The 25582-nt window shown below is 43.7% G+C and overlaps 1 protein-coding gene across 1 annotated transcript in view; it reads right to left on the bottom strand.

The window, feature by feature from the left end:
• The window catches only part of HUNK (hormonally up-regulated Neu-associated kinase), a 97930-nt gene that overhangs the window by 47393 nt on the left and 24955 nt on the right, over nucleotides 1-25582 (bottom strand). Inside the window, exons 2-3 of the mRNA XM_032798287.1 lie at nucleotides 9766-10058; nucleotides 2142-2197 (exon numbers count right to left, since the gene is read on the bottom strand). Coding sequence (XP_032654178.1) covers nucleotides 2142-2197; nucleotides 9766-10058 — 349 coding nt within the window. The remainder of the gene's footprint in view (nucleotides 1-2141; nucleotides 2198-9765; nucleotides 10059-25582) is intronic.

Below are 25582 nucleotides of genomic sequence, written 5' to 3'. Positions count from 1 at the left end.
TTCACCAGCCAGAACCCTTGTTGGAGTGAGGGGGTGATCTCTGGTAAGCTGATTAGCATGCATGTAGGTTCATTTATTGTTTTTAATCTGTTTTCTCTGTAGTGCTTTTACCTTAAGAGTAAATGCGCTTGATTAGAAAGAGCTGTGTGGTAACTAAAGTGGCAATTACACTGTGTACTGTCTTTGAAGAGAAAAGTAAAGCAAGCTGGCTTAGGCGTCTGACTTTGCTAGGGAATTTATAGTGTGGCCTGGAGATACCCTCGTCAGGAGGAAGAGAGACACGTCTCCACCCAAGAGAGTGAACAGCTGGGGAGCCGGAAGCCTGAAAGTGGATGTCCTTGCTGGACGATAGAGGGGGAATACAAGTGCAGTTGCCCTGAACTGGTGTTGCTAAGGTATCAGGACCTATCACTACAGGTGTCAAATAAAGAATTGTTCAGAGGAGACGCATTAGCCAACAAATTGGTGGATCACTTAAAAGATAACTCATATCTGTTTTGGATTACTTCACCAAACGGTGGCCTTCTCAAGAAAATTAAATCCGAGGATTTCCTTACAGTAGGAGAACCTGAAACAAGGGGTTTCAGCTAACTTGTGATACAACGTAGCTGTTTGGATTGACTGGAAATCTGCTTTTACTTTTAGTCTAATAAACTATTAGTCTAATAAAAAGCTCTTCATGTTCTATAACTTATACAGTTGGACAATGGGATTGAATTGCCTTGTTTTAAAAACACATACTGAGTACAATCTGCTACTGTTAAGCTGCTGTCAGTTGTGAGGACTAGAGGACAATTTATTTTAATGCAAGCTAGTCTAAGGAAGATCTAAACATCTCCTTCCCTATCCTTTCCATACCACCTACTGTGGAGAGACCTTACTTATGCAGCTAAGTAAGTAAGACTGTGGAAACAGTTTGGACATTTTTTTTTTTGTTTTGGCACACCAGCTTTATATTGTATCTGAATCATCTGACTGTGTCTGTATTTGGATGTCAAGTGTATGTACTGTTGGGTAATCAAATCCCCGAACAACAAGAAAGTTACAGAAATTCTTTAAATCCGTCAGATGTTCTCATTACAGTGTTACAAACCATCTGGTCTCACTTAGCTGCTAAACTGAGATAATGGGTGGTATCCATCATTACTGATGAATGATTCGTGGTAACATATTAATATCCTCTTGACCTGCAACTGAGGCAATGCAACAGTTTTGTTTTGCTATTATCTTTCCAGAGTTGCTTGATTCACTAAAATGTAGTGACTAACAAGTCATGGACATTTTTCAAAACACTAAATTCCTAAGTGGATTTGGGATATTTTAAAATACATTAGCAGTCCCTTCTTGTTTGCACAGAGATGTGTATCGTTCATACAGATGAACTGGCTCACCTTTTGACCTAAGTTTAGTCAACATTTTTCATCAAGTCTAAGATGACGAAATCTCTCTTTCAAAGACAGAGTGAAAGAAAAAATCTGGCTTCTAAGTAGACAACTAAAGATACTGCTGCTGGAAAATGTGTAGGCATGGAAATAAATATAAACAGATGTTCTTTAATAAGGGGCATATTTTCCTTTCAATGCCCACATTAACATTAAAGGGAGTTACACACAGGCAGTGAGAGAAGAATATATTCATAGACGATTAATCTACAACGTCTGCAGGACTTGAATGAATTGAGCACTGCATACAGTGGATGCCGTAATACAATCAAGAGTCCATTGTTGATTTTATTTTTTTAAACAAGCTTCTAAATCAATTTCTCATCTGACTTCAGCAGAAGCGTGTGCATCTGGGGGCAGAATCCAGCGCTTAAAAATTATGAAATTAACAGGGTAAAACAAATTATTTTTGCGGGATCACTTTGATAATCCTCACTCTGGCAATGCTCCCACTGATTTCAATAGCACTTTTGCCTAAGTAAAAACTGCCGGATCGGACCTTTAATAAATAAATCTGAATTCACTGGAACATTTTTCACAGGGTGCTTTCAGCAACAGATTGGATGCTATTTGCACTCTCTCAGCATCTCTCTGTAACACCATTATGTGTTGTCACATGGAGGATTGTGAAGATTCAAAAATTCTCTTTATATGATTGCACAGATTTATGTTATTGGAATTGCCAAAAGAGTTTCATACCAATGAGCTTGATATTGTTGTCTTCATCTAGCAACAGATTTTCTATCTTCAAGTCTCTGAAAGAAACAAAATATTTTGAGTGAGCATCTGAAATGATGAAACAACTTTTTGTTATTCTCAACCGGTTTTTTTACAAGATTCAGAAATAGTAATAGCTATTATGAATTAGGGAAGCACTGGACATGGTTCCATGGTTAAAGCTGAGTTTAGTTTTACACTTAAAGCATTTTGTTACTCCTCTTCCAAATTACTGCCCGTATCCTTTGGACTTGAGAGACCTACATCTCATTTCTTCATTGTCTGATTGCCTGTATACACAGACTTTCAGAGAGGCTGTCATATGCTTAACAATCAGGTAAATACTGACCACTGGGAATTAACAGGGGCAAAGCACCAGGAAAAAAGCTGATCTGGTATGAAGTCAACAGAAGCAAACAGAATTTCATGCAGTAAAGTGAATTGTCCAGTACTAGACAATACTACATCTCTGAACAGGGAGAGAAACGATTTGGAAGTTAAAAGGGAGTTTTAGGATTAAGACAAAGTATGAGTGAGAAAGAGGTACGATTTTTAAAAAGGAGAGAGAGAATTGCTAGATGAAATGAAAGCTGAAAATCAGTGAAAAGCAGGCAAAACACCCACAGAAGGAATAAAAAAGCCATAAAGGTAATTAGAATAATAAGATAAATGAGTGAAAGAATAGAAAGACTAAAAATACATACAACTAAAGACATGTAAAAGAAATAAAGTTTAAGAAAAATAAAAACAGATAAAGTAAAAGTGTCACAGACAGAGAGAAAAACAAAGTAGCTAAAAATAGACAGGCTGTACCATAGAGTGCAGTCAGACCTGGTTAATCCATGCTGTTTACCCATATGTCTGCATTCTCAACAGATTTCCTGGTAAGTGGTAACTGAGCTAGTAGTCCATGGTAACTGATCTAGTAGTCCATATGTACCACTAATTTGTTAATCTGAAAGTTTTTTAAAATGCAGCACTGTGAACTAGTTCGGTAAACTTCTACTTAGGGCTTGCTTACACTAGTGTTTCAAGTGTAGACACCACCTACGCCGACAGGAGGGATTCTCCCATCGCTGTAGTTAATTCACTTCCCCAAAAGCAGCAGCCAGGTCGACGAAAGAATTCTTCCATTGACCTACCACTGTCTACACGGGGACTTAAGTTGGCTTAACTACATCGCTTAGGAGAGTGGATTTTTCATATTCCTGAGTGACGTAGCTGGGTCAAACTAATTTTCTAGTGTAGATCAGCCCTTACGTGGTGAACAACTCAGCATTTCGACAGTGGAAATGATTATTGCCTTTTTTTATACCTGAGAGCTGTTCTATTTATCTTTAATCCTTCTTTGAAATGAACAAAACCTCAAACCAGTAAAATCAGAAACCAAAGCAACACCCACCTCGCTGTCAAATCAAGCCATACCCTCACAATTATTTTTGCTTTCAGGGACGTGGACTCTGAGCATATGAATAAGTAAGCCCTATCTGTGTACAATGATCCTGTTCAATATGCATGGAGGAGGTACACACACACCCTTGGCATCAGTCTTTTTGACAACAATATAGCAAATCTGAAGAGGGAAACATTTGAAGAATATTTTGAAGGAATATTGTCAATAGAAAGTGGTAGTAACAGTGGTAGGGTCCCATTTTGGCCCTATAGTCTGTTTATATTTCTAAGAGATCGTTCCCAAGAATGATTTTTTCATTAATATTCCATTTTAGATTATTATAAGCATAACATTTTTAAAAAGTGATTGAAGTGAGTGGGGTTTTATCTAAGGACACACTGGATCAGGCCCAGTGAGTGCATGTTTCTTTTTTTAACCTCAGTGGATGAATCCAAAAGCAACAGCAAAATGACTCTTCAGAAACATCCAGCTTATTATATACCAACAAGTGAACTTTGGCTCCAATTAGTTAGAAACTCCTTTCCCACCAAGTAAATTATGTCTGAGGTGCTGCAAAAGGAAGCAGAGTACCCCAGAGGAGCCTTGTCTACACTACATCTTTTTGCTGGAAAATGTCTCACCATTGCCTATGCTGTATCAGTATTAGCATTAACACAGACGAGGCGCCCGCCAGCATTTATACCACACAGACCTGCTCTGAGCAGGGTTAGATAACATGGTGCTAAAGGCTCCAGGCAGTCTCTGGCATTTGACCTATGATGCTTCAATGGAGCTGCAGTGGTGTTAGTAATGATGGGAAATTTTTCAGGAAAAGAGCCACACAGTCAGTGTGGGGCCCTTTCCTAGCAGAGAGAGCACTTACAGAATAGAACATTAGTGAATGAATAGGTCAGTGCCTTGGGAGAGGTGGAGTTGACATGCTATTTATCTCATTTTGATCACAGCTGGTTTTATGCCTGGCTTGGGCTCACCCAGCAGGAACAGGATTGACTGTTAATGCATTGAAATTTCTGTATTGTTTTCTTTTGCTCTGCTCTGTTAATTCTGTTTTGAGTGAATGTGTGTGTCCAAATTATATCTTCAGTTGAGAAAGTTCATGATAATTCATTTGAACTGAGGACACTCATAGCTGTATTTGTAAGAGAGAGTAAGAAAACGTATTGTGCTGATTTACAGAAAATAAAAACCAAAAATAAAAACAAACACATCTAATCTACTCTGACTAAGGATGCTTTTAAAATGGCCAAGCCACATAGCCCATATACAACTTACGCAGGAACACAGAACCCAATCTGGCCCTCATTGAAATCAATGGGACTACCCAGATTGTGTAAAGTTAAGCACATGCAGAAATCTTTGCACGATCAAGGCCCTAGGTCAACGCTGCAATTTTTGTGACTTTCGCAATTTTGGCATGAGTTTCACACTTTTTGGTGTGTCCCTTAAAGTCCAGGTTCCTGGCGTGGTGGCATAAGACTACAGGAAAATATCAGGTTTCATGTTTTGGTTTGTTTTTCCACAAAAGTAAGTTTCCAGCCTTCATGAGTGAAAAGCTTGAACACATGACCTGGGTGAATCCTAAAGGTTCAGAAACCAGGAGACTAAGTAAAAGAACCCAACATTCTTTTTTTAAATCTCCTGATTTTGCAGGGGCTGAGTCAACACTTGGTGCTGGTTGTACTGCTAGTTACTAATGTCTAGAAATGGTAAGACCTTCAGCACAGACCATGCTCTATTACTGTAATACAGAGAAACAGAGTATATTTATAGTTTCCTGCACTGTGAAACTATGAACATGCTGTCATCATTCCCCGTTTTTGAAAATACGTTTCCCTCTTGATTTTTTGTTTGTTTCATGCATAACTTTTGAAATGCTTATTCCAGCCAATAGTTCAAGTCTTTAGTTGGGCAGCTTAAAATATGTTTACAAATATTCACTTTCTGGTGTCACACAGCAAAACTCAGGCTTCTTTTGCATTTTGCATTTTATTTTTATGATAGGTGGGGGGCAGGGAGTCAATGTGTTTGCTGGAAGTCAATGTTTTGTTATCAGCAGGCAGCTGCAAAGCAGTAGTGATGGTGGATGCATTACATTCTCCATCACAAAATAAGAAAAGAACCAACCCAACGCTAATTCACCCACCCTCAACCACTTTATAGCCACAAGAAGAGCTGGAGGTGAAATAGACAGCAGATTGCATGGATTCAGTTATAATGCTTATGTACATTCCAAAGAGACCATTTTTGTTACCAAACAATATTCATTGGGCCCAAGACCATTGAAGTCAACGTGGTAGTATCAGTGTAAATGAAAAGGGAATTTGGACTGACATCCTTAAAGCAATGCTTAGTTTGTTAATGATATTGTGCTCCAACAGAGAATGACTAATGGTAACTTTGAAATATATCATAAAATAGAATGACAAACCAACTTTGCATTTCAAAAGGAGACATTCTTCTCTAGTGCAAAGATCTGTCATAAATACTGCACCAGCCACCAGACTACTTGCACTTAAAATTAATAGGATGAAAGTTATCAAAGCTAACACATCAAGCAAGGGGTGTCAACGCACGGATCTTATGATGTCCTAAATGACTGAATCCTAGGACATTACCTTCATTCTTTTCAATGTGCTTTTTGTTGGGGAAGGCGGGGGAGAGGAGTCAAAAATATAGATACTCCTATACATATATATTTCTCTTGTCTTCAACAGTTCTGATCTTTTTAATTGCACAATCCTAACAGAAGGTATGAATATATTTCCATGAAGAAAAAAGATAGAAAAAACAGGGTATACAGAAAGCTATCTTTGCTCCCAATACATTATTAAATTCCTTTCTTTGACATTCTGACAGTAATTGCACTGAATAGGATTGAATTTTGTTAAAATTACTTTAAAAAGGTTGTTGAGAATTTCCTGTGGGATGCTGTTGCAAGCACCCAGGCTTTCACTTCATTTTCTTTGTTGTCCTTACACTCCCAAGGGGTTTAATGTTCATCCTGGTTTTTGACAGCATGAAGGCCTGTGTAAACACCCTCTGAAAAAAGAAAGCTTCACCATATACTGCCATTTGGGTTTGTTTTCTTCTGTCAGAGGGAAAGATAAAGATTCCTATCTGAGTCATATTTGAGCCTGCTACTTGCACAATTTTAACAACCAACCAGCTCTTCTCATCATAACAATGATCCACATTTTTTTTTACACCAAGTTATATTGAGGGTATATATTATCTTGTATTCCAGTAGTGGCTACAGAGTTCTCAGTGCTGCCACACCTTTAGGAAAGGACAGTCCCTGCACTGAGGAGTTTACCATCTACATCCTTCACAGTCAGTATTGGCCTCATAAAGGTCTAGGAAGGCATGTGTCTATGGCGACATACATCACTTACAATACATATACACAAGCAATTTACTTATCTCTAAAATAAATGAGGCTGCTTGGAGTTTCTGAATGATAAACTGTTTGGATGTCACTATACTCTTAAAAGACACATTTCTTTTGAATTCAGGGTCCCCTATCTGATCCTGAGATCAGAGTGATTTCTCACCAGACTAAGACTTTATCATAATGAGTGGAGCTGGGTAAATAATATCCATCAGATAGCTTAGCTGAGTTTCACTGTAATATTTCAAATATGTTTATTTAACTAATTTTTATCACCCAGCTTGCAGAACCAGGAAGATAATTTGTGAGTATATTCACTGAATAATTTAGCTGACAAATTTGGTGAATTTTTGGAACAAAATATTCAACAATTTACTTATTTTCTTTAAATGTCCATCTCCATTCAAGAGGATGAATGATCAAAAGAACCAGTTCTGAAAGGGGCACCAACAATGTCAGCCCACATGAGACCCCAGCGGCTGTGTTTTCTTTATCAAACAGGGAATGTGAACACCCACAGATCACAGAATAGATTTGAGTGCTGCTATTTTTGAAACAGTTTTAAAAATAACAACAACAAGAGAATATTGTCATTGCATTCAGGGTGAGAATGAATCAGACTTCCGCACTGATTCTTTCTTTCTTTTTTTTTTTAATGCTACTGATTGAGCAGTCTATTTTCAGAGCTTCTATAGCCCAAAGCCCAATAGGCTGAAGGACAACTCCAGAGGCAGCTATTAGCATTTCTCTTTCTTATGCAAACAGAGATCCAATGCAACAAATTCTAATTATCCTTCCAGTGGACTTTCTTGTCTCTTAATGATACTCCAAGTATCACATTCGTAATGAAAGACAAGATATTGAAAGGTTAAACCTCCATAGAAAATACAACTATACTGACTGATCCTGCCACATTGTATCAGTTAAGCAGGCTTGGACTTGGTCACTACTTGGATAGGAGACTTCCAAGGAATAGCTATGGGCAGTATTGTGGTACTAGTAATACAATAGGTGGCACTTTTTCTTCTAAGTTAATACTAGACTAACATCATGAGACAGATTGTGCCCTCCAACATCTGCGTGTGTCCATGCATGGAGCTCAGCCCCTCCGTGTAGATGGGAATTTGGGTAGTTCCAGGGCAGCTCCCCCACTTTCCCCAGCACCTATGGAGAGTTCTCTGTGCAGAAGAGTCCTCCTCCTTCCAGTCCCATGAAACCTGTCTGGAAAAGTTAATATAACCCCTCTTTGGGGGCGCTGCAGCCAGATGGTGCATAGCAGCATGACTCCCTTTGATATGTGCTGGTGAGGACCTGAGAGAGGGGAAATGAGGCTAGAGCCACCACTGGGGCTCTGCATGGATAACCAGGGCCTCCCATGAATCCTTGAGATCAGCCAGGTTTTGAAGCAGGAAAGGGACATGAGGGGGGCACAAGAGGGGCACACAAACCCCTCCCCCTCAGAAAAAGATGACACAGGAATCTCAATGAGGAAATCCTTGCAGTTTTCCTCGCCCAAAGCCCCCACTTGAGACTTTTATCTTTGAAGGGAACAACGTGGACCTCAATGTGGTGTGAAGGGACACTGTGCTGCCTCAATTCCTGCCAAAAATCAAGGCCCAGACCATGTGTGGCACTTTTCTCAAAAGCAATGGCAACACTCCATGTCATGGCTCTATTTCAACTTGAGTCAGTACATTCAATTTACCTAATTGTTGCAATGGAACCAGTAGGAGAAATAATTTTTCCCACACTTATTTATATTACAGTAGTGCTAGAAACTCCAGCTGAGATCAGCCGCCATTGTGCCAAATACTGCATACACACAGCCCCAAAGAGATTGCCATATAAATAGACAGGACAGAAAACAAGTGGGAGAAAGGAATTACACTTATTCCCCTTTTGACAGGTGGATAACTGAAACCCAGAAAAACGAGGCCCAGATGCTCTTAGGAGCCCATGTACCTTGCAGGATCTGGGCCTAAGTGACTTGCCCATGGTCACACAGAAAATCTGAGGCAGAGCCAAGAATTGAACCCATCTGTATGTATATTTAACAAGATCATCCTTCTTCTCCAGTAGCGCTCTGCTCGATTCTTGCAATGCTCCTGCCATGCCAATTCTAGATTTATCCTCAGAAGAGATTGTGACATGGACTGAAATGTGCCAAGTTCTGTGTTTTGTTTCGATTTTTAAATCATGTGGCAGTTTTGGGAAGCAACACAATCTAATGGAGTGAGCAGAGAAGTAGAACCAGGAACTACCATGTTCTAATTCAGTTCTAACTACTGGCTTAATAAAAACAACAAGGAGTCCTTGTGGCACCTTAGAGACTAACAAATTTATTGGGCATGTGCTTCGTGGGCTAGAACCCACTTCATCAGATGTGAGACTCTGGGCAAGTGAGTTGACCTCTGTGTTGCAATTTCTTCATCTTTCAAGTGAGATTATACCTATCTACCTTCAGAGGTGGCTGGAAGACAAGCTATGTTTGTTCAGTGCTTTGAAGAGGCAAAGCTCTAGATATAAAAAGTAGAAATAGGGCCCTGCTTCAGCTAAGCACGTGCATAACTTTCAGTGTGTGAAATCAATGAGACTACTCGTGCTTACTTAAGTTGCACACATACTTAAGAACTTGGCTGGGGCTCAAGTGGACAGATGTTCACTATTGTCTAGGATAAGAACATCAAGATTAGCCACAAACCTGAACAGAAAATGTTATATCAAAGTTTAAAAAATAAAAAAAACATAAATTATCATTTAAATGTTCCTAGGTAAATTCTCACAGGCAGCTCTCTCTACCTTACCTGTGAACCACCCCGGCCCGATGAAGATGCTCCACTGCTAGAATAAGCTGCCTGATATATTTGCGTGCTTCATGCTCTTCCAGTCTTTTTTTCTCATAGATCTTGTGCATTAGATTGCCCCCAGGACACAGCTCCATGACAAGGTAGTAGCTGTTTTCAGTTTCCAATATATCCAGCAGCTGAGCTATGTTGGGATGTCGGATCATTTGCTGGATCTGCCCCTCACGTCTCAGATTCTTGGTGACGTAGGTGTCCTTCTTGGCTCTCTTCTTGTCAATAACTTTCACTGCCACCTGATAAGAAACAAAGGAGGCATGGTTGACTTCATACACACCAATGATTTATCAGCTCTGACCTTGTACAAATAACCTCAAAATAAATCAAGGGATGTAAGTACCAACTGATAAGCTGTTTGGGGCACAGCAGCCAAGCACAGAAAAATAGCCATTCTTTTTTTGCACTGAGACCTAATTGCTTTCCTAGCCCCGTGTATGGAATGATAGACAAAAGTTGTCGCAAAGATATGGATATCAAAGGGGCGAAAACACTTCTGTTAAGCAAACTTGAACGCTTAGTCTGAACATGCTGTACTTGGTCTTCTTCCTGCTATTTGCTCAGAAGTTTCTGATGATGAGATTTACATGCAGCCATGAATGTGACCTTTGTATGTGATTTAGACATGCATATGGCATTGGGCTTATGTTTTGAGATGTCACAATTCCACCACACGTTTCTTAAAAGTTAACCGAACAGGGAAGAGTAGCATGTTATGTACTACCAAAAATAAATAAATAAAATAAAAAAGAGCACGGCTTCCAGCCTCTGGTCAACCTGAACAATCTCTTTGAAAACATACACTTAAAAACACTCTCTCCATTACCTCCACAACACAATAACCACTTGTGTCTTCCAAGAACAAAGGCATTGGATTCATTCTATGATGCCATTGTTTTATACATTGAGAGGCACTGGTTCTAGTTATTGTGTTGGCAGGTTCATTAAACAGTTTGTAGTAAAAACACAGTCACCCCTTTCGTTGCTTTGTGGTTTTAGATATTTATTTAATTCCTAAGCTTTCTCATTTAGACATGATGCTACAGACTTCCAGGTCATTAGCACCAGCCAATGATTGAACAACATATGTCAGCTGAAGAACAAAAGGCTATGCTCAGTCATTCCCTCGTGCGCTACTTTTCCCCTGCAAAAACAGGAGTCCATTCAACTCATGCACTGAAATCGAGGAGCTCACTAACCATTTCTACTGTGACACTTGTTAACTTTTCAGAAACAGGAAAAAAGAGCTTGGTCTTGTTGCATGACAATGAATTTTATACGTAGTTTATTTGCAAGGTTCCTGTCTACACAGGGCCAAATTCAGGCTAGCGGGTGGAATGTGCATACATACGCTCAGAGTGGCATACACAGCTGCTCCGCAAACAGCATTATTGTCTGCCTGTATCTGAGTCGCAAGCAACTGTGTGCACTACCCTTGCCTTATTTATTCCCATTAAGAGCAGAAATTAATGCAGGACAAGTATCTGAGTTTTACTGAACTAGTCATTAATCCAGACAGTAATGGTCGTGAAAATGATCTTCTTTCTGCCTCCTGCTTAGCAGGCAACTAGGTCCATCCCTCCTCCTGGATGATGATCTAGCCACAGTAATTCATACTTTCAACTGCCTGCCAACTAAACTATTTTAACTCATGGTAGTTGGGGCTGATGATTAAGACAACAAGTAAACTGTACCTTATACAGATCACATAAGATCACTTTCCTACCTGGAAACAGTGCCAAGAACATATCCTCCAGTGGCTCCTGGTTTGCTTCCAGTGTCAATACAAAGCACTAGTATTTTCAACAGGCTGGGACCCTACACGGACGTCACCTCTCTGTTCACAAACTATCAAGACTGCTGCATTCAGGGCCAACGAGAGGCGGGGAAAGCCGGTACAAATTACCAGGGCCTGGTGGTCCGGAAGGGGGCCTGAGGCCCGGCTTCTCTGGCTTTGTCGGCCCTGTTTAGCCAGTCTGCCCTTGTTGGGGGGACCTGCACAACATTTTTCACTGGGGACCGAACCTGCTCTCGGCGGCCCTGGCTGCCTCCCTCTGAGATGATGCTGCTAACGGGTTAACCGTGCCCAAAATGAAGCTCTCAAGAGCTGAAAATAACATAGTCAAAGGGGTTCATTTGTGAAGCCAACTGCTGGAAGAGGTATGGATAAGCCAAAGTCTAACCATTGTTGCAGTATATTTCAAGACATGCAAAGGCATTTCTGCACTAACCAAAGACAGGGAATGACAACAACAAGATGGCACAAACTAGAAATACATACCATACCTGGGAGAGACAAATATTAAAGTCCGCTAGGGACTACTATGCAAATTTTAATTACTGTATTTAGCTGTCAGATACTATAATGATGGACCACTAACAAATGCCTAAGATATCTTAAAACTTTCTTTTTCTGGATCAGCATATGGCTTATAATTTCAGCCAGTGGTTCTGTTGGTTCCCAGTCAACTGCTCTGTGTTTTGCTTGTGGGGAAGACTTCTCTGCATTGTTTTACTTAAGTATGTGTGTGATCCAGGGACCTCTTGGTGCCAACTGGCACAGGGCATGGGGTGCATGGGGGTTTCAGGGATCCCCTAGTATCTACATAGTAGTTCACCAAAGAATGTCACATAAGGTCTCCAGTGAAAGCCTGTCACACTGCTCCTCATAATCATTGAGAAATATATGTACAGATAATATGTAAGGAATTATGTCTATATACTGAAAATTATGTTCTTAAGGTCTGTGACTTGGGGCTGGTCACCAAAAGGTGAGAAACAGGTTTCTTTCCGGCATGATGTGTTTATGAATCTGTCTAAATGCAAATTGATTATTGTATGCTTCACAATAAACACCTATTTACTGTCTGAGCAAAATGCTAATCAGGTGATTGCAAAGTCTCCAGGGGAGAGTCTAGACAGGCAAACACAAGTAACAGGGACAACTCTGTTTGCCAGTAATGACAATGGATTTTTGGACTATAATGGTAGGGACAGAGACACATTCCGGATCTTTCCCTTGAGGAGGCAAGAGGACAGTGTGCTTGTTTCACAAACAGAAGATCACAGCCAAGCCTAGCTGTAATACACTGGAAAGATTTGGGGTGAGCTTCTGCTCTCTATGACAGGACAATGTCTTGTTAGTTGAGTTTAGGCTCTAGAAAGCGTGTTATGATTTGATTTTATATGTAACTCTTTGTTTCTAATGTTTCTGCTTAACATCTGAATCTCTGTTCTTTATTAAATATAATGTATTCTTGTGTCCTCTATAATCAAATCTAAGTGCTGTGTGATAAGTGCAGCTGGAGTCTACCGTGTAACTGGTAAGCTGTGGAATACTGTATTTTTGCGAACAGAGGACCAGGGCATACTGTGAGTGTTCTGGGGATCAGAGGCTGGCCACTCCAGGGAGATGCTCAGAGGCCTCAGGGCTTGGAGTGTGCCTATTGTTGACCTGCAAGGAGAGAGCAGGGCCTACAGAGGCCTGGAAGCCAGTGCTTGGGTTGACCGTGGCTGGTGAAGTTGAGGAACTGATCCACAGCAGGCACAGACAAAGCTTCCTCACACAAAGGTCAGGTGGTAGTGATATGCCTCACACAACCCTGGACATCCCCAAGAAGCGTCACACTGTGTTACAAACATTTTCGCAAATGCTTTCTACTACCTATTGTTCTCACTCGCTTGTGAAGACCATATCTTGCCTGGAGCTCCAGAAAATATTACTTAGCATACATTACTTCCACATTAGGAGTAGGTTGTGGTAAGGTGTATGTAATTATAGTGGGGGGAATGCTTTATTGTTACAAGGTTTTTTTCTCTGCATACTAGGGCTTATGTGGTGGGAATCATAGGGGCCTTCACACCATATAATAATAATGGATATTTAAAAAATGCTTATTTTAATCTTGAAGAAAAAATTAGAAATAGGAATTTGTTACATTCTGCCTTATTCAGAAAGAGCTCTACACCCATTTCTTAAAGCCAATGACCTCTAGGTTGGTTCTCATTCTATGCTATGATAAATAAATGCTTTGTTAGATTAGAAACATGGAAATTGCTTGTAATTCTGTTAAATCACATCACTAGCCTCATATTAATGAAATAAGCAGACAAAAGGTTAAATTAATGAACTTTTTTTGAGGGGGCGGAGGGGGAATGCTATGATCTGGGAGTTTTACAACAAAAATAGATCCAAAAAGGACCTGACTACTGTTCTCACAGCCAAAATTCCCATTGAATTCAAGTTCATAAGAAACTGAAGAATTAAGCACTAAGAGTTTGACTAATTCAGAAATAATTACTGACTTTTAATTGTCTGGATAAATTATTCAGGGAGGAGGCTGGCTTTTAAAAAAAAAGTTGAATTAATACCTTTGATATAAAGATACAGTGAAGCAATAAACACAAGACAGCTTCACAGGTGAAACATACAGCACGGAACCCTGGCAACACTCCCATAAATGTCTGGAAGCTACACTCCTGACTAGTCACATTAAAGAAAAACCATTTCATTGTAAGGTCAGATAACAACAGGGAAATCAGATCTGAACAACTTTTAAAAGCCTGCGGTGATTCACCAAGAAATCAGTCTGTTCTCTACCTAAGGAGATAAGAGCAATAACACAGAGGCTAGTGTAAACTATTCAAACAGCAAACTATAAGAGTTATTCAGCTAAGGACAAACAAATTCATTGATACAGAAAGCGTATTTACTGGTTTCCATCATACCAGCAGGAAACATCTGCAGAAGAAAAAAAAAAAAAAAGATGCTGGTATTTTTCATAATTGAAAGATACAAAGTATTAACCACATGGAACATAAATCTGTTGTCTGAGGTGTATTGTGAATCATCTTTCACTCATACCAATAAGTCATCCCCTAATTCATTGAATATAAAGGCACATTGCTGTGCACATGTGTATCTCCCACATTCACTATATTTGCTAGGGGGAGGCAGGGAAAGTCATGTGAATGTGCGACTCCCAGACAGCAACTTGGCCATATTCTTTCACTTTTATCTAGGAATTTGGGCCCTGATCCTGCACCATTAAAGTCAACAGGCGCTTTGCCACTGACTTCAACAGGTGCTGGATCAGACCCTTGGTATGACTGCACACCACCTATTCAAATAGAGCTGTAGGGTTGTTTTAAGTCCATCCCTTCATTCTGGGCCATCTTTCCCCCCACTTAAGTCCTATCAGCTTCATCCCATCCCATCCACACTACTTGCATTTGGCCTGTAATGTAAGACCTTGGCTACACTTGCAAGTTGCAGCGATGGTAAGGGGGTTACAGCGCTGCAACTTAGCAGGTGTCCACACTTACAAAGCTCAGCCAGCGCTGCAACTCCCTGTCTGCAGCGCTGGCTGTACACCTGGGTCCACTACGGGTGTAGCGAATCCAGCGCTGCTGATGCAGCGCTGCTCATCAGGTGTGGACACTCACCAGCGCTGCAATTGGCCTCCAGGGTATTAGGATTATCTCAGCATACCTTTTCAGCCTCTCTGGTCAACCGCTCAGCACTCCACTGCCTGGGACTCAGGTGACCCACCTTAATTTGCCCCTGCGGAATTTTTAAAATCCCCTTCCGTTTGCTCAGCAGGCGCGGAGTGGCAATCAACCAACCAACCAACCAACAACGACCATGCTCCACGCCCAAAGACCCCATCATGGGAGCACTGCCGAGCTGCCGGACTCATCAGTGTTTTTGGAATGACGGAAGCCAGTGCACAGCCCCGGGGCTTGGTAGTGAGAACTAGTACAGAGGACCTTTCCCGGAAGAGCTTTTATTATAAGGAATGGAAATGTTTTGGAGCAGGGGGGCTATGGCTGGCTGCAAGCATGCCTAGATGTGTAAGAATAGCCATTGATTTCCCTGTAGCTCTCTTTGGCTTCCCCCAAGTCACAGAACCCATGGATTGCCTGAAACAAGCACCCCACCCCCCCCTCCCCGTGAGCGCGTGTGCAGATGCCTCTGAGGAGTACCTCGTTGTGGCACATGTGGGTGGGAGGGGTTCACTCCTATTTCCCTGTTAAGCTGCCCTCTGTTTCCCAAATCAAGAAGACCCCATGGGATTGCAGAGACAAGCAGCCCCCCTCCGTCCCTTTCCCAGCGTAGACGTGTGCAGACGGCTCTGAGTACCTGCTGTGCCAGATGTGGGTGGAGGGTTCAGTGTTATTTCCCTGTAGCTGCTCTTGCTTTCCCAAGTCACAGAAACCCCATGGATTGCAGAGACAAGCAGCCCCCTTCCCCTTCCCAGGTGAGCCGCGTGTGCAAGATGGCTCTGAGTACCTGCTGGTGGCAGATGTGGGTGAGGGTTCAGTGTTATTTCCCTGTAGCTGCTCTTTGCTTTCCCCAAAGTCATAAACAGAAAACCCTAATGGATTGCAGAGACAAGCAGCCCCTTCCCTTGTGAGCCGCGTGTACAAGATGCCTCTGAGGGGTACCTGCCTGTGGCAGATGTGGATGAGGGTTCACTCCTATTTCCCTATAGCTGCTCTCGTTTCCCAGTCACAGAAACCCATGGATTGCCAGAAGACAAGCACGCCCCCACCCCTTCCCCTTCCACAGTGAGCTGCGTGTGCAGATGGCTCTGTGTTTATTTCCCCTCTAGCCTGATCTTAGCTTTCCCACAACTCACAGAAACCATGGCTTCCAGAGTCAAATCATCCTCCCCTTCTCTTCCCAGGTGTGCTGCGTATGCAAGATGGCTTCTGTGTTATTTCCCTGTAGCAGAACCAATCAGACACCCCGCCTCCCCTGTGAGCAGCGGTGTGTCGAAACTCATCATGTCAATTGTATCAGCAGCCGCGTCCAGTCCTGTGCTATGTCAAAGTGTGTAAATGATGCTACAAATACTTTAAAAAACAACCGCTGGCTCTATATTAACATTTTATCTCTCTGTGTTTTTTTTAAAAGTGACCCTTGAGTACTGCTTCACCCAGCGCAGACTTTCTGAAGAACTGCAAAACTTAAGACAAAACCAAAAAAACGAGGAAGACATGCTGAAAGCCAGTATATGAATGTGTATCCACAGAAAATAAAGTTACAAGAGTGGAGGGAGAAACAGAGCCTTAAAAAGCGGAGGAGCTTGCAGAGAACCACAGATCAGGCTGCTATAAGCCTCATGGAACGCCACACAGACCTCATGCAGTCCAATGTAGACATGCAGGCAGAGCACTACCGTGGCTGCCTCACCCCATCCCAAAACTCAACCATTGTCACCCACTGTTTCCGCAAAAACACCCTTCTCCAGCATCCTGGTTCTTACCAACCACCACCTGCCCTCAACACCAACACGTTCAACTCACAGCCTGATAACTACGACCTTACCTCTATGCACTCAACCCCCATCACGCATGCAGCATATTAATCTCAAGTGTAGGCAGGCAGTGCAGAGGCCCTCAAGGAAGAAACATATTCAAACCTGTACTGTACTGCTCATCACATAACCGCCTTCCTGTTTTATTATGTATTTTTAATAAAGGATTTGTTTTTAAAAACAGTTTTTTATTATTACAGAAAGTTAAACATACTGTACCACAAGTGAAACAAAAGGCAGTGCAAATAATTGAACCACTGTAAGTAACTGCTGTGGGCACTGCAACTAAAACTGCTTGTGGAAGGCAACCCAACATTACTGTTGGCTTTCAGCCTCAAATTGCTCTTTAAGGCATCCTAATCTTGAAGCACTGGTGCTGGGCCTCTCTAGTAGCCCTGCTCTCTGGCTGTGCAAATTCAGCTCCGGCGTTTGAACTCGGAGGTCCATTCGTCACTGAAGGTTTCACCCTTACCTTCACAAATATTATGGAGGATAACAGCCACGCGGTTATAATTCGGCTGGATGCTGCTTTCCCCCACGTTTAGCTTCCCGTAGGAGACTTCTCCATCTACCCCCTTTAAACGGCCAAAGCAACACTCACATCATTCTCGCACCGTCAGCCCTGTAGTTGACCGGTCCTGCCCTGTCTGTAAGCATTCCCTGTATACGGTTCATGAGACAAGGCATTAACGGGTAAGCGGGGTCTCCAAGGATCACAATGGGCATTTCGACGTCCCCCACTGGTGATTTTCCTGTCTGGGAAAAAAAGTCCCTGCTTGCAGCTTCCTGAACATGCCACTGCTTCCGAAAATGCGTGCATCATGCACCTTTCCAGGCCATCCTGTGATAAATGTCAGTGAAAAGCCTACGGTGACCAGCAAGCCACTGGAGAACCATAGAGAAATACCCCCTCGATTAATGTATCGGTTGACCAGGTGGGGTGGTGCCACAGAATAGGAATATGCATTTCATCTATGCCCCTCCACAGTTAGGGAAACCATTTGTGCAGCCATCACAATTTCCTGCACATTCCCAGGGGTCACGGTTTCTTCTTAGCAGGATGCGATTAATGGCCCTGCAAACTTGCATCACCACTATTCCAACGGTCGACTTTCCCCACTCAAACTGGTTTGCGACGATCGGTAGCTGTCTGGATTGCCAGCTTCCAGACTGAATAGCCACCCGCTTCTCCACTGACAGGGCAGCTCTCCAGTTTCGTGTCCTTGGCTGCAGGGTTGGGGGCGAAGCTCAGCAACACAGTCCCCATGAAAGTGGCTTTTTCTCATCCTAAAGTTCTGCAGCCACTGCTCGTCATCCCAGAACTGCAGGACATGTGATCCCAACCACTCAGTGCTTGTTTCCCGAGCCATAAGGAGGCGTTCCACGGTGCTGAGCACGTCCGTTACTGCACACAAGCAATTTAGTGTCAGGCGCGTCAGAACGATCTATTCATCATCACTCCCACTTGTCACTTTGGGACATAAGGAATAGCCCACTGCCAGACGTGATGTGCTAGCAACATTCATCAGCAATGTCCTCAGCAGCTCGGGCTCCATTTCTCTCTGAAATCACGGACAGACTCACAATGGCACCAAACGGCTGAAAAGGGAAGCGATGCACCACGGGTGGTTGGAACAGGAAGCGGAATGACCTGCACCCTTCTGTCCCCTTCCCACAACGACAAAATGGGATGAGGTGCTCTGTGGGATAGCTGCCCACAATGCACCACTCACAACAGCACTGCAACTGGTGCAAGTGTGAACACATTGCAGCGCTGGTCACTGTCAGTGTGGACACACTGCAGCGCTGGCTGTACACAGCTGTACGAGCACAGCTGTAACTACCAGCACTGCAAAACTGTCAGTGTAGCCATACCCTAAGAGTCTAACGGCCAGGGCTGACGTACAGCACACAAGGGAGGAACTGGCAGCTTTGTTTCAGTAACACCCACACACAGGTGAAAGAAAAAGAGAAAGACATAAGCTAAGAATAAGGAGGACCTGAGTCACCCAGCCCAGAGGAAACTACCATTTCTATCCAGCACTGTTTTCTCTCTTGGCTGGGGAGAGAGTGCATCCTGATTCCTAGCACCAAGTTACTGCAAAGGGCACCACAGAAATACCTACATATTATGGTGCTTTTGGTATTAGATGCTTCCATTTTTTTCCCTTGGTTTGGTTTGCCCCTGGAATGAGGCCTCCCTGCTAGCTCATTGTAAAGAACATTAGGCCAAGCAAGCCTCATCCATTTCTCCCTCCCCTCTGCACAAGTGGAAGTCCAGTCCACTCTAAACAGTGACACCCCCCACACACCCTCTCCCACTCCAGCCAGAGGCTGCTAGAATACCTTCCTGCCCAGGGGCCAGGTTCCGTGCCCAGGGCATATACCTACTTCAGCAGGGAGGGCAAAGAGAAGAAATACATCAGAGACACTCTGCAGAGGAAGTGGGAAAAAGAGATGTGGGGAAGAGATTCAAGAAAGAGAAAAGGAGACTCAGGATGGGAAAAGGGAAAATACAAATGGCACAGACTAGGAGGAAGAAGATGGCAGGATTTATAACTCCGCGAGAAGAAGGAAAGCAGGCCCACAGGCTAAAATACACACAATCTGAGTGAACAGGCTTTGTGCAGTAAAAGGGGGGTTGCAGGGACAGAATCCATCTCTCTGACAGTAGAGGTTCTGCAGCCGTCTTGCAGATGCTATTACAACTTCTGGGCTAAAGCAGGGGACCCCCAATACCTACAGAACCCCTACCTGGAGGGGTATGGCTAGTGCAGGGGTTCTCAAACTGGGAGTCATGATCCCTCAGGGGGTCACAAAGTTATTACTTGGGGGGGTCACAAACTGTTAGCCTCCACTCCCAAACCTCGCTTTGCCTCCAGCATTTATAATAATGTTAAATACAAAAAAAGTGTTTTTAATTTACAAGGTGTAGGGGTTGCACTCATAGGTTTGCTGTGTGAGAGATCACCAATACAAAAGTTTGAGAAACACTGGGCCAGTGGATGTGTGTAATTGTGACCCCAGATGCCCCATGCCTCCATGCTGGCACCCACTACCTGGTAGGATACTTTTCAGATACGTGTTTTAACATTTCCTAAAGATCCCCTGAAATGGGGCGAGAGTGAGACTGCTCAAACAGCCATTTGGAGGATACACATCTAACATCTGGAATCCAGTGCAGGCTGGTGCAGGGATTGGTAACCTTTGGCACGCGGCCCGCCAGAGTAAGCACCCTGGCGGGCTGAGCCAATTTGTTTACCTGCCACATCCACAGGTTTGGCCGATCACGGCTCCCAGTGGCCGCAGTTCACCGCTCCAGGCCACTGGGGGCTGCAGGAACCAGCGTGGGCCAAGGGATGTTCTTGACAGAACTGCTACCTATTGGCCTGGAGCGGTGAACCGCAGCCACCAGGAGCCACGATCAGCCAAACCTGAGGACGTGGCAGGTAAACAAACCGGCCCGGCCTGCCAGGGTGCTTACCTTGGCAGGCCACGTGACAAAGGTTGCCAATCCCTGAGTTAGTGCCATCTGAAAGAGGGCAGGCAAGGCAAACCTTACCATTGGTCTGGGGAAGAGGCCCAAAAGAAAGTTTGAATTAATTTTATGCAGTCATGATCTTGTTTCAGTAGCAGCTGATTATACAGCATCTTCCACTCTCACCTGTTTCCATGAACACGGCAGGCCTGGCCAAGGGGCAACGAAGTCAAACCAGCATTCACTGAAGTAACACATCTCAATCACTGCCACCAGAAGAGAGAGATGGAAAGAAATGGGAGAGCACTGAACAGATATTGCAAGCAGTGATCAGCAGAAATGAAGCCAACAACTGAGGGAGGGGAAAAAAGAAAAGAAAAGAAATGACCATATGGACTGTCCAGAAACCTCTGTATTTAAATAAGCCTGCACACACTTAAAAAGAAATAACAACAGACTAAAATGCGTACCTACCCTAGCATCATCTGGGTATTTTCCTATAAAGGTTCTAGCTCTTTTGTCTCTCATTCCATCTAGCCCTTTCCTTGTTTTTATTGCCCCTTTTCACTTTATTCTTTTTGCCTATGTTGCTCTGCTTCCTGTGTTTCCTTCCTTTCCTAAATGAAAGACGCCGATTGGTGCAGGGGCTCTGCAAGGGTCCCCTTCCATGAGGTAGGTTGTTTTTGTTTTATGTTCTCTATATAAAATATCAAATGTTCCTCTCTCCCCCCACATCCTCATATTGTACCATGTAAAAGAAAATTGAAGGACCAAACTCTGCTCTCCGTTAAACTAGGGAGAATGTGGAATTATCCTATTCACTACAATGGGGTTACTCCATATTTATCTCAATATAAATAAGTAGAATACGGCCCTATATATTCACCATACACCGTTCCCCCCCACACTGCAAACCTCACCCACCTATAAAGAAAAAGGCATTTGCCACAGATATTAGCTGAATATCAAAACAAATTTAGGGCTTCAAAATCTGCTCAGGGAAGGTCTCTCATTTTATTTATTTGCTCTCACAAACCTTAGACTGGGAGCTCTCTGAAACAGAGACTGTCTTTGTGTTGCATGCACAGTGCCTAGCACAATGAAGCCCTGATCACAGTCCTTAAGCTGTATCACAGCAGAAATGATAATAAATAATAAAGCAAGAGATTAAAATGAATCGGTCGAAACAGTAGTTCTTGTCATCCCACACTTCACTTCTGGTTAAATCTTTGCCATGTAAATAAACAAATGGTTTAGGTTACTGTGTGTTTTGAGATACACAGATGAGTAACAGGCCTTATTTGGGTTTCAGTTTCCCAGAATTATATTGTTAGAATCACTGCCTTCCTGAAGTTTGTTTGTGCTGTGACACATCGTAGGGGCAAATTCTGCTTATCTGGATTGTGGCAATAAAATATTGTGTTGAGTGTGTATTGAGGACGGTGTGTAGTGGGAAAGGAAGGGGTCAAATTAATCCCTAGCCTAACTGGTCCTATTGAAGCCAATGGAGTTATATATCGGACAAACTTGACACAAAAGTTCCTCATCAGAAATGCTCCTCTTTGGTCATATCTAAAAGCCACACAACAGTTGTAGTAAAGATAGCACTGAGTATGCCTGAAATGGAAGTGCTCTCACAGCTTCCTTTGTCTCCAGTGCATGTGTCTGGAAAGGAGAATAAAGGTTTTCTTTCCTCCCTGCCTTCTCCTTCCTCCCAACCAGGGCCGGTGCAACCATTTAGCAGGACTAGGCGGTTGCCTAGGGCGCCAAGATTTGGGGGCACCAAAAAGCAGCAGCCGGCAGCCCAGGGGCCCCCGTAGGTCAGGGCGCTGCAGCAGCAGTCAGCAGCCCAGGGGCCCCCTGGGTCAGGGTGCCGCCGTGGCAGCCCAGAGGTTCGGGCTGCCCGTGGTGCGCTGACCCAGGGGAATCCTTGGGCTGCAGGCAGAGGCTCAGAATCCCTCTCCCTCCCAGAGCAGGGGCTCCAGCCTATGCAATTTTTCTTGTTGCCGGCAGAGGCACCGGCGGCTGGGCAGAGCTCCGCAGCTCTGCTTAGGGCACGTGGCAGGAGCCCTGCGAGGGTGGCGTGACACCAGGGCTTCTGGAGGAAAGTGGGGGCTGCCCTCTGGCTCAGCCTCCACGTCAGCCCCAGCGAGGGGCATGGAGAAGAAAAGAGCCTCAGCGGTGGTCTGGTGGAGCGGAGAAAGAAAGAGGACCTCGATGCTCATGCGTTGGGCAAGGTAAGCAAGTGCTTCCCCACAGCTTGGCCTCAGGTGCCTGTGCTCCTGCCCCCTTGGTCCTTGGCTGGTCCCTGCTCCTGCTCCCCTTGTGCCTGGATGGTTGGGGAGAACAGCAGCCTACAGAGCTGAGCTGCCCTAGGCCCCCCCGGCACCCCCCTGACCCCACCCCCCCCCCCCCCCCCCAGCTCCGAGCCCAGTCCCTCTGAGCTGGAAACCCCCTCGACCCCATCCCCCCGTCATAAGTAGATAGGTAAGGGTTAATTTTCTTTTATCTGTAAGGGGTGGACAGGGGGGAATCAAGCACCTGACCAGAGGACCAATCAGAGAACTGGATTTTTTTTAAAGTCTGGAGGGAAAGGAACTCGGGGTCTTTTGTTTCTCCCGGCTATGGATTGAAACGGCTTTTCTGCTAACTCCAATCTCCTTTCTAATATTCTACTATCAAGTGTGAGTACAAAGGAAACCAAGCAATAGGCTGTTATGTGCTTTGGTTTGTATTTACATGGGTGTAATTGCTGGACAGGTTTAAATTGGCCTTTTTTTAATCAGACTGTGTATTCCTAATTCTTATAAGCAAGAGCCTGTAATTGACATCTTAATGCAGTGGGTTATATTTTTCTGTATTTTTTTTCTTTTTATATAAAGTTTCTTTTTAAACCTGGTTGAGGTTTTTGGGTTTCTCTGGTTAAGCTACAGGAAAGGGGGGTGGAAAATCTCTTTGTTAGCTTTACTAGGTTTGAATGCATCGCCTTAGGGAGAGGTTAATGGCCTCTTTGTTTTGCATTCAAGGAGTTAAGTACTGTATCGCCCAGGCTCACCCAGGGAGGGAAGCTGGGGATCAGATAACGAGGAGACAAGGGGGAGGAACTTGTTTTCCCATTTGAGATAGGAGATCCCAGGGGTTCTGGTCTTGGGGGGTCCCCCAGGACGATTTTGGGGGCTTTAGTGTACCAGGCACTGAATCCTGGTTGGTGGCAGCGAGATCGGAGCCAAGCTGGTAGTGGCTTGGGGGAGTTCATGTTAACCCCCAAATTTTGGATGCTAAGGTCCAGATTGGGACAGAGGCTTACCGCATGCTGCTCCCCTTGTGCCTGGATGGCTGGAGAGAACAGCAGCCTGCAGAGCTGAGCTGCCCCAGTGTTCCCAGGCACCCCCTGACCCCATCCCGCCCACAGCCCTGACCCCCCAGCTCCGAGCCCAGTCCCTCTGAGCTGGAAACCCCCTGACCCCATCCTCCCCACAGCCCTGACCCCCAGCTGACAGATAGTGTCCCTAACACAGTTATTGCTCTTCGCATCCTCTTGACTCTCCCAGTTTCTGTGGCCAGTGGTGAGCGAAGCTTCTGAAGCTCAAGTTGATAAAAACATACATGCGAACATCAATGTTGCAACAAAGACTTGTTGGGCTATCTACCTTGTTACTACAACATGACATTGCTCACAGCATTGACTTGGAGGAATTTGTTTCTAAATTTGCTAAACTTAGAGCGTGGAAACATAAATTCTAAATTATAACGTTACTCTGTGACTGTGTATTGTGTATAATGTATGTGATTTTTTGGGGGAGAGGAGGGCGCAAGATGGAAGTTTCGCCTAGGGCGCAAAATATCCTTGCACCAGCCCTGCTCCCAACCCAATCTCCCAAAGTGTGGAATGCTCCTGGGCAAATGCTATTCCTGGGGGAATGCCTTCTCCTACAGACAGGTCTTGCATTTAGATCTGAAAGCAGTCAGGCTCTGATCTCCCCTAATCAAGTGTTCCACATAAAGTGCCCAGCTGCAAAAATGCTTTGCCCCTACATCAGAGCATCTTGTCTTGGGCCAGTCTAGAGTCCAATAAGAGAGTCTTATCCCGGGCCAGTCTCATTGTTTCCTGATTGAAATCCTAGCACAGAATCTACCAGGCTGTGAGGGAAGCATGCTGCTCAGATCAGGTACTGTCTTCTGACACCAACCCAAAGCCCAGCAGTTGAGCTTTTACACAGTGTTGGAGAGGAGGAACTTCCATGTGCTCACCGGATGTATGCCAGGAAACCGTTTCCTCTCCCCTCTTTCTGGGTGCGCCAGCCACTGTCATATCTGGCTATTGTTTGCTCCCTTCCTTTAGAATCAAAGAGTGAATGGGGGACAATGGGAGCCAAAAAGTTGTGCTTCTGTTATTGAAGACAAATATTTTCTGGGACAGTACAAATGCACAGAGCTAATTAGGTATTTTCCTAACTGTTCTATGCTAACATGAATGCAATATAGCTCTGTTAGACAAGGGGCTCAGTCTTATTTAGAGACAGATTTTTCTTTAAACCACTTCTTTGTAAACACTCCATGATGCTAGCAACTTGCTGCTAGAAAAATTGTATTATTTATGCCTAAACCTCAGTCCTATTCCAATAAGTAATTCAAGTCATGGCATCTCTGAAAAGTCCTGCTGGTGGGAAACTAAATGTTGGATCCCATCACAAAGTAGGATGCTAACCAAAAAAAAAAAAAAAAGTTTAAAAAAAAAGAAGACAAGCTCACTGCAGAGTTGATCTTCAAATACATATAAAATTGCTAGAAGGCATTAGTACTTTTAGCAGCTAAAGCTTTATCAGAGATGTTTTAACATTAAAAATGCCAATTCCTCTATATAACTTTCCATGACAAGACTCAAAGACTTTCTTCAGTTAAGACACACTATCATTCTATTGAATAAGTAAGTGGAACCTCATAAAATATTCCAATGGCTGGT

Source organism: Chelonoidis abingdonii, chromosome 1 (genome assembly GCF_003597395.2).
Source record: "Chelonoidis abingdonii isolate Lonesome George chromosome 1, CheloAbing_2.0, whole genome shotgun sequence".
NCBI classification, from domain to species: Eukaryota; Metazoa; Chordata; order Testudines; family Testudinidae; genus Chelonoidis; species Chelonoidis abingdonii.
This window is presented reverse-complemented; position numbering and strand designations above follow the sequence as displayed.